The 9,611-nt window shown below is 44.9% G+C and overlaps 1 protein-coding gene across 1 annotated transcript in view; it reads right to left on the reverse strand.

Annotated features, from left to right (window-relative positions):
- ASCC1 (activating signal cointegrator 1 complex subunit 1) overlaps window positions 1-8,118 on the reverse strand; it is a 35,235-nt gene extending 27,117 nt beyond the window's left edge. The window contains exons 1-4 of the mRNA XM_010015320.1: window positions 8,004-8,118; window positions 7,148-7,247; window positions 6,108-6,205; window positions 4,453-4,631 (exon numbers count right to left, since the gene is read on the reverse strand). Of these exons, the coding sequence (XP_010013622.1) occupies window positions 4,453-4,631; window positions 6,108-6,205; window positions 7,148-7,247; window positions 8,004-8,112 (486 nt within the window). The 5' untranslated portion in view covers window positions 8,113-8,118. The remainder of the gene's footprint in view (window positions 1-4,452; window positions 4,632-6,107; window positions 6,206-7,147; window positions 7,248-8,003) is intronic.
- Between the last annotated feature and the right edge of the window lie 1,493 nt (window positions 8,119-9,611).

The following is a 9,611-nucleotide window of genomic DNA, read 5'->3' on the forward strand; positions in this document are numbered from 1 at the left end:
CATTTCCACTCAGTCTTAGAAATTAGTTTTTTTACTTCCTTTTGCTGCTTAGACTTCTACCTTTGCTCTCGTCTTTTCGAAGAAACACAGAAAGCGTTCTATCTGGAGTCTTCACCTTTCTTTGCAAAGCCTGAGCATGTTATTCCTCCAAATCTAAGGCCCTGTAGTAGGGAAACCATAGACCAAAACACACTTGAGCGCTTCTATGAGACAAGGCAAAGAATTGATCTTAGCTCTTCCTTCCTGGCTGTGTCCTCTCTACTGTCTTCACAACTTCCAGTGTTTGTAGACAGCTTTATGTTCTCAGGTCTTTTTCTTAGTAGCAGGATACTGCATTGCCAGCTATATGCCCTCTCCCACCCTGACCCACAAACAAAAGAGCGAGCCAGATAAACAGCATTTCCTCAGAACTGACTGAAGAGCTGCAGGCTGAGAAAACCCTCCCATTTTCCGTCCTTTCCACTCCGAGATATATTATCTCATTAGCAATGTTTGATATTTACAGGTTGCCATGTATTACAGCAATCATATTTTTTCTCCATGCTACATCTGCAGCCTGTTGAGACTGCAAATGCTGTGTTTGCACAGCTCTGAAAGACCCAACTGTGATTTTTCACAGCAATATTACTGCGAAGTCTTTTCCCTTTTCCCTTTTCCACCTGCATACTCAGACATTTCAATTCTCCTCACTCTGACATCTACAAGACTGTAAGAGACTTCCAAGGTCATCCAGTCATCTGGACCTCCCACTGCACCACATCAGTGATGAGCCTGCCCAGGTGAGCCACCTCTCTGTATTTGTATTAAATTAGCCTCAAAAGAGCCTCCTCTCAGTCCTGCTTCATTGCCTGACCTGGCAGCCCTGACCATACAGCAATGTGAGTGACACCTGAAGTTTTCCATATTTCAGCCAAGGTTTATCTTACAAAAGGTCTTAAAGAAATGCATTTAAAAAAAAAAACAACCAAAAACTAGAAAGCATATGCCCACCAACATAACCCTATGATTTAAAATACAAATGAATGGTTGTCATGGTAACTGCTTCAGAGAGAAATAGAGTCCCTCACAAATTCTCAAAGGCCAGAAGAAATCCTCATACACGCACACCTGGTCCTTTCCCTTCCTTACCCTTATTACCAAGCTTCAAACACTGAAGTTTACCTAATTCTGCAATGTTTCACACAAGCAAATTGCAAGAGAAGCACACCACTTCTGTCACTGAAACCTATTCAGATTTCTCCAAGTATCCTGAGAAATCCCATTGCTTTGGACAAATCTATAAGCTCTCTTATTGCTCTGTGAGGCACCATTGTGAATTACTGTTTTTCATTACTGATGTGCTTTCTAGCAGACCCTGCTGTGAGATAAAGTGGTATTAAAGTGGCATTACCGGCTGGTGGAGTGATTGAGAGACATATGGGGCTGCAATATACTCCTTGAACTAACAGGCAGCAACAGATCTACAAACCCTTTTGCTAATAGCAGGAGAAGGAAGGGCAGAAAAATAAAACACCCTATATTCCTAGGCTGTACTTATGCAAAGCCCCAAATACTTGCTGCTGTTTGAATTCTACATTTCAAACTAAAAATGGAAACTCTGGAGTTGATGTAAGCAGTACCAAGAACATTTCAGGCCCTCCTGAGAGGCACAGGGCACCAAGCAGTACTAACACAACCACACAGCTTCCAGGCCAGAGAACCTAGCACCCACGCAGTGCAGAGAGCAGGAACTACAATCCCAGACCTTCTGCCTCCACTCACACAGATGTCTTTTTCTATAGGACAGCTTCAGCTGCCACCATTTGGGAGATTCCCAAAAGCACCTTGATGACTCGGCCGCTGCAAAAGGCACACTTGTCTTAAGTACCACACTCTCTTGGAGATATTGCTGTTACTGGTATTAGGAAGATTCAAGTCTGGGTCCTGGTTCTAAGTACGGTTCAAGCCTGAGGTTACTGAAAGGCAGAAGTAATTGTTAAGTTGAATTGTGTTCCCATGTGCACATGCATGCTGCAGGATCCCAGACCATAAAGCAGAGACTTATAGGACTCTGTGTTGTCCATACACAGAACAAAAACTGCAGAAGAGAGACAGAAGGTCAGGCAAGAGGAGGAAAACTTAACATGACTAGCCTGGTCAGCAGTGGTCTCAGCACTCCTCTGACCAAGTCTCAGTTTCTGAACCTTTGTAGGACCAATAACACGTGAAGGTTTGCGGATTTCCCCAGGCACCTTCTTCTGAATGTAACTGACAACACTGGGGAAAGCACCAAGATAAATTTATGAACATGTTTCAAAGTGGGTGGCAGACCCCCCTGACTAGTCAGGGATGCAACTGATACTACAGAGTGAGAAAGAAACAAATGATGCAACTCAGACAGACCAGGAGGGGTCTGGAGAACAAGTAAGATCATCAGCTGAGGCTGGGCCAATGGAGGTCTGCAGAGATGCAACTAAACAAACAGGCCTGAAAGCTGAGTGCTCTGCAAAGAGTTAGTCCTGTGTGAGGCCAGTGTGTTGCAGGATTAAAGACACAGGATGAGAGCACGAACAACAGCATTAGCTGCAAAGATGAATAAAAGAGGCCACATTTCAGAGATGTGACACTGAAAGGATTTGCTTGACAACCAAGGCAGCCTGGAAGCCAGAACCCAGTAAAACATCGGGGATGACACTGAGGTTACTGCCCTGAGCAGCAGGCAGGTCTGGGTTTGCTGTGCATGGGAAGGGACAAGAGAGACCCACAAGACCCGCTGGCAGACGGTTATAGGAGGATCAGATAAGCAGAGTCCAGGACACCAAGGCTTCAACCAGAGCAGGGCCAGGTCTCAAGGGAGATCAAATGAAAGGACTTTAACAGCCGTAAGGCCAAGTAGAAGGGGATAAAGGGGAAGAGAAACACCAGACTGAAAGCAGTGGTCTCAGTCCAGGGCCAATGGCATGAACAGCCATGACCAGAGCCCTGTGCTGGTTACCAGCCCTCAAAGAGCCATTTCTCTCTCTATAACTTTGGCGTGTCCCACACAAGGACTGGAACTAGAAACCAACAGAGGGAGCCAGGCCACCACTGATTCCAGCCCAAGATCGAGCACTCTGTCCAGCCAACATTTTCTCTGACTGTTTCCATCCCCTTGTCTTCCGGGCTTTCCTCTAATAAAGTAAGCATTAATAAATGTAGCTGCCACTGGCTAATTGGGAGAGATGATCAAGCCTAGCCAAAGGAAAGGGTACTCGTGGCACTGCACTGCTTGCTAATCCCTAGATCTGTTGGCCAATTTCAGCTGTATTTAACATCAGGTGGAAACCTGAGTGATAGAAAGCTCCTAAGATGTCATGGAAACAGGCAGCTGGGCAGAGAAGAGGGACTTAGAACTGCCAGGAAAGACAAGACTGCAAAGCCAGCTCAGTTCTGCTTTTGGAGATGAGAAAACTGACATACAAGTGACCACGAAAACTTGAGCAAGAACTTGTATCTCCCCAGATACCAAACAATTCACACCCACAGCATGAAGACATAGAAACTAAACTTAAGCTGTGGTAGCTGCAAGATTGTATTTTCCCCTTTGAAAGATACAAGCAGAAGTGATGGATATGAATGTAAGAGTATCAGCCTCCAAAACCCTGCTGCTTGTAAACAATCTAAGCTGTGGCAGCCATAAAGAGGAACTCTTCTCTCTAGCCTAGAGATGTCCTTCCAGCAGACTGAGAGGATACAGCAACTTAATAATACCACTCCCCCCCCTCAGCCTTGGCCTGTGCATTGACATATCACTTCTGTCAAACTAAAAGCATGCTAAAATAAACCAGGGAATACACAGCTTTCACTTCATTCTGTTCCTCACTTCCCTATGCCTAACTATTTCCTGCTGCTCTCAGTGATCTGAAAGCAAGTAGGAGGGACTGTCAGCACAAAGTCTCTTGGGGAAGAAGGGAAGCGATTAGATTTGCAGGATGGCATGTACTACCAAGTCATTTCTTGCTCAGCTCCAGTAATGACACCCATCTTCCTTTACTGTCAGTAACCAAAAGAAAAGTGAAATAGAAGCAGCAGCAAACTTGTGAATTCCTACCTGGTTTCACCATTGTGTAGAAATCATATATAACATAGAAAGGTCCACTATATTATTTAGCAGCTTTCCTATTAAAAACTAAAAACCCCAATTCTCTTTTGAATCTTAGATATCTTCTCACCTAGGAAAATCTCTAAGGAGAACAAAGAATTTTACCAACAATTTGCAGAGTAAGCCATTCCACTTTCCGTAAGATTTTGCAACAGCACTGAACTAATCCGCAGAAGAACCACCAACTTAGGTAAAAGGCCTGCTAAAAATACATTCAGGAAACAGAACAGAATAAGGCCTTCAAGGTAAATGCTAAAAAGCTATCTCAGTAAATTAAAGGGCAGTCTACTGAAGGGCTCCCACTTGATTTTAATTCCAATATGGATCCTTACCTTTGAGCATTTCTCCAACACTTCTTCCTTAAACTGCAGGAACTTCTCCTGGATGGTGGGCTGGTTGAGAGCCAAAGACAGGAAGTGTGTGAAGGGCTGCTTCTTACGGAAGCTGTCCAGGAGAACATCAATCCGCGTTCGGGCAGAGATGACACCGCTGCGATGCTGCCCAGTAATCACTACAAGGAAACAAAGCACTACCTGTCTCGTTTCTGCGAAGCTACAGTGAAACTCCTGACACCAATGCTCATGCAAAATAGAGAGTAATTAAATGGATTGTGATTTTACATGATACTTATCTATGCACTTTAAAATATCAATATTGGAGGATATTGTGAAGGTAGGAACATTTCACCCAGAAGATGCCAGGAGGGAATTAGAAAAATCTGCACAGCAGCTGTTAGCCCCAGGCTCACTGAAGAAGCGTTATGAATTAAACCCCCAAACTATGCACAGAGAAATCTTGCCAGAGTGCCTGCTTGACTTAAAATGCCTGACATGGCTGTGCTTTCCTCTGTACAGACAGGATGATGCCATCAAAAGTATCCCTCTGCTCTCAAGAAAGTCAGCTCTGAGTGCCTAAAAAACCAACAACTAAGAGTCTATCATTTCATCATCTCTTCAGATTTCTAGAGCATTATTTCAAGTTTTCACAAAGGCAGTCAAAGTGAAAAAGAAAAGAAAATCTATTCAGCTTCAAGACGGCCTATATCATCTGCGCATGCACTTCAAGGAACCAAAGAGAGAACACTTGAGCTTGAAAGGAAAAAACTGCAAAGAGTAAAATTTTCTTGGCTTCTTATTATTACATGTTTTCAACATCTCTCAACCTTCCTAATAGTCCTTCACAGTTCTCAGGAAGAATTCAAGATACACTTGTTGAAAAGTACTGCCATGTTCCTGTGCAGCACCACAGCTGGATCCCGCCGGTCACTTTTTCCTCACAGCTCTGTCATGAATGTAACTGTACAGTGTGTCATTTATCACTGGGGCATGTGTAGTGGCCCCTCCAGAGAGCCACTCAGGCAGAAACCCGCATGGGCCAGCCATGAAGAGCAATGCTTTCTCTCTTTTTAAGTCACTGGAAGCGATGAGAAGGAACATACAGTACCAGAAAGCCTGCTCTCACTATCAGGATCAAGTGACTACACCAGAAAGGCAGCAACGTCATTGAATGCTTGTATTAAAGCAGATGCTGAAGTTTATTTTGTGCATAAGTACACAACATGGTAACTTTTTCTGGATGTGTATTACAGTTTATTATTAATGGAAATGGTATCATTTTAAAAACAGAACAAAAAGTCCAACACATTCAGGCCCAAAGTTCTCAAGCCAGTCATTTGAGGCCCAGACTATTTATGAATAGTCTCACTCACGTAAATAGCTTGAAAATAGATCTTTTTTCCCCCAAAAAAAACCCTTACACTGCTTTATAAGGATTTATAGACAGAAAAAACTAAACTCAGGAGAAAAGTGAAGTGATATTCCCAGGGCCATAAAGTGACACAGTGCCATGTCACAAGCAGGAATCAAAGGAAAAACACCTCCCGTACCTCCTCCCTGCTAAAACCCACCTCCTGTACCTCCTCCCTGCTAAAACTGTGTATGTGCAACAGCTGATGAGAGAACCCTCATTCTGTGCATGTTAAACTCACCAATTTCTCCTTCCGCTCCAAGCTTGGGAATGCTGATGGAGGTTCGAGTCTCTGTTTCTAGTCTTTTCTTGGTTTCCCCTTTCTTCCCGATGATGTACCTGAGGCACAGAAGTGCAAGAGAGTCACTTATACAGTGTTGCTGGGCCACGCTCCGTCAACTGTGGCCAGTCAGCAGATTAACAATGCCATAGGTGAACCAGGCTCCGAGCTGGCTCCAGGCAACTGGGTTCCCCCACACTGGGAATCTCCATGCTAGACAGATGAACGCACACAGCTTCATGAGCAGGACTTGGTCCAGGTACAGAGGTTGCTCCCAAGATGCTGCATGTGACCAGCCTAGGACATAGGGACAATGCTGAGCTGTGGCTCACAACCAGCTTAAGCTAAAATAAGTCAGTTGTCCATGACAGCTCTGCCCAGCACATCCTGCCAAGCTAATTTGTCTGCTGGGTTATCCCTTTTTCCCATTACCCCAGCTGATGAAGAACTAAGGGCTCTTTTTCTCCTTTTTGCTTTGCTCAAGCATCCAAACACACATCAGAACATTTTTTCTTCCCTATATTGCAGTAAAACTATTCAACCAATGAAACTGTCAAAGTAACTAGATAAAGCTTTGAAGACTACAGGCATCCCAGTAAACATCAGATTGGAGTCAACAGTCAGTTCCAGTTGTGTGTGCTTTCTCTCAAAGCTCCCACAAATTCCCCCTGCCAGGCTCCTGGCCCCAGTTCTTCCTCCCCTTCTCCCACCCTCCCTAATGCTTTTATGTTCAAGGGAAGAGAAGCTCGAAAACTCTCCTGCCAGCAAGAAAGCACCACCTGCTGTCTCTGTCACAGGGAAGGCTAGGAGTCAAGGATGGCACAACTGTACTAGAAAGGCATTGCCAACTTTCCCTTCCCAAATGCTAAAATCCACATCCACATAACGTAACACATTTCAGAGATCCGGTGGTTACCCCAACCTCAAAAAAAAATAATTCTGCACTCAACCACTTCCTCTGCTGGCGGCAACTCAAATAAACCAGAAACACACAGGCTCACTTGTATAACAGGCTGGGAACCTCCACTCTGCACTGGAAGCCTTTCTCAGTCTCTTCCACTACAAAGGCATCACAGGGCTCATCTGCACAGTCACCAGGACCTAACAGAAAAAAAAAAATAGACCTTGTACAAACTCTGTAAAGTTTGGCAGCACTTTATGTAGGACAGTAGTCTCACAGCCGCCTTCTCCCAAGGTTAAATAAAGGAAGAAACGGACTCCTCCCTGTTGCAGCTAACTGCTTTTTATTTCACCTTACTACCAGCTCCGGAAAACATAATGAATGCTTCTAAATCCACCACGCTGGGAGGTGTAGGAAAGTGGTAGTTATAGCCCAGGTTTTCTCTCAGCTGGAAGTTGTGCAGCTACCCAGTGGAAATGTTTTTTTCTGGCAGGGTGGAAGCCACAGCCCATTCAGAGACCTAAGCAGGAATTTAAAGCCACAGAAGAATACAAATAAAGGTGAGGACAGTTTTGGTTCAAGGGTTCCGGTACAGTGTTTTGGAAATCAGAAATTGTCACACCCTCGGCATAGAGGACCCACAGAGCCAATCTGTTTTCCTCTTTTACTAGAAATCTTTCATGGCCGGCAAGCAACCTGACAGTCAGCAGCACAGTCACCCAACCCACCTTAGGTAACTGGGATTACATCCACTCTTTGGTCAACAGGATCATCAGGAACCAACACAAAGCATTTTTCTCCCTCTCAAACACTTTGCTTCACCACATGGGCAGGTCCTTGTGCACATAAAGACATCACAGACGACACCAGGAGCTCCCTAAATCCCCTGTGTCAATGCTTTCACCTGTAACATGTCCTGACAGCACCTCAGTCACCCCTCAAGCCTCACTCTTTACCTGCACAGAAATCATCCTCCTCTTCGTGCTGGTAGGCCTGCTCTTGAATGACATTCTTCCTGTACACTCGCCCCCCAATCCTTATCAGCGTGGGCCGCAGAACGTCCATCCTGCTCCTCCTTCTAATGCAGAAACAAAGACAGCTTTGCTAACATATGCCAACAAAAGGTAAATGTCACTGTTTCCTCAAGAATAATTTATAAGCAGCATCAGGGGAACTGTGAGGGGCTCAGCAGTAAAGAGAGAGGTCTGTACCTCCAGAAGAGCAGTACCTCCTTCTATGCATATGTATGAGAGGCTTCAGAAATGCAATACCTTCTCAAACCTTGCCTCACTCGTTCAAAGACTAATTTTATAAGAATTTACAAGAATACTCTTTGTCAGCTCATGAAGCACAATCAAGTAAAAATGGGATATTTAAGTAATGTGAGACACATAATGAAGCATCAAGTTTTCTGACCCTGTCAGGAGGTCAGCACCAAATCACCACTCTACCTGAATCTCACAGGTTTTAGCTAAAACTCCCTGGAGCCTCAGTCAGTGTGCCTTTTCAGCACCACTCAGGATTGTGAAGTTTCACCTCGTTATTTTCCATAGCCTCTTGCAAGGATTCCCCTACATCACTGACCTCTCTCGAAACACCTGACATCCTCCATTTGTTTCTCTCTCAAAAGCCCAAGGAGCTTTTCAGTAGCAAACCCAGTTCCCTGGGCTTGTTTGGGAGGCAGCTGGGGAAGGGACACAAAGCATTGTGAGGGGCTTACAGCACTGCTGTAAGTGGTTACACCTCCTGCCTCCACCACAGAGCACTGCAGTAAGATTGAGGCATAGGCATAAAAGACTTGCCCTGTCCTGCATTATTCCAAACAGCATTAGAAACATGGGGCACAGAGTTATACTTTTTGTGGTGGAGAATATTGAATGGTGCAAAAGCAAAGAACTGATGGTCATCTGCAGACATCACACCTTCGGTACTTTAACGTCTACGTTCACTGAAGCTGTTAACGTTGCATATCTCAGTTTGCCTTGCTTTTAACACAGAAATTTTTGTTACTCAAAAAACAGCCTCCACCAAAAAATTTGCCTTCATCACCTGATACTACATTTAACTAAAAAGGCATTCGTGTAGCTCAGTGGAAGAAAGACAGATGTAACAGCCTCAGGCTGCACGAGGGGAAGTTTGGATTAGGGAAGATTTTACAGAGAGGGTGCTCAGGCATTGGAACAGGCTGCCCAGGGCAGTGCTGGAGTCACCGTCCCTGCAAGTGTTCAAAACTCATGTAGATGAGGCCCTCAGTGACATGGTTTAGTGGTGATCTTGGCAGTCCTGGGGTAACGGTTGGATTTAATGATCTTCAAGGTCTTTTCCAACCTAGCTGATTCTGTGATTCTGTGTGAACTGTGCAGAGAGGAAGACAGAACAAGCCATGGGGAAAAAGAAAATAAGATACGGTTGTTGGGGTTTTGGTTCCACTCAGGTGCTGGACTTTTTGTTGCTGTTTTTAACGGCAGCGCCGGTGTCACAACTCCTTGATGCCAGACTTCAGAAGCGACCACACCGCACTGCCCCGGCAATGCCTGGCGGCCCCGCTTGCGCGCAGGGAGAGT

The sequence above is a fragment of the Nestor notabilis genome, unplaced genomic scaffold (genome assembly GCF_000696875.1).
Source record: "Nestor notabilis isolate BGI_N333 unplaced genomic scaffold, ASM69687v1 scaffold29865, whole genome shotgun sequence".
Classification (NCBI taxonomy): domain Eukaryota; kingdom Metazoa; phylum Chordata; class Aves; order Psittaciformes; family Psittacidae; genus Nestor; species Nestor notabilis.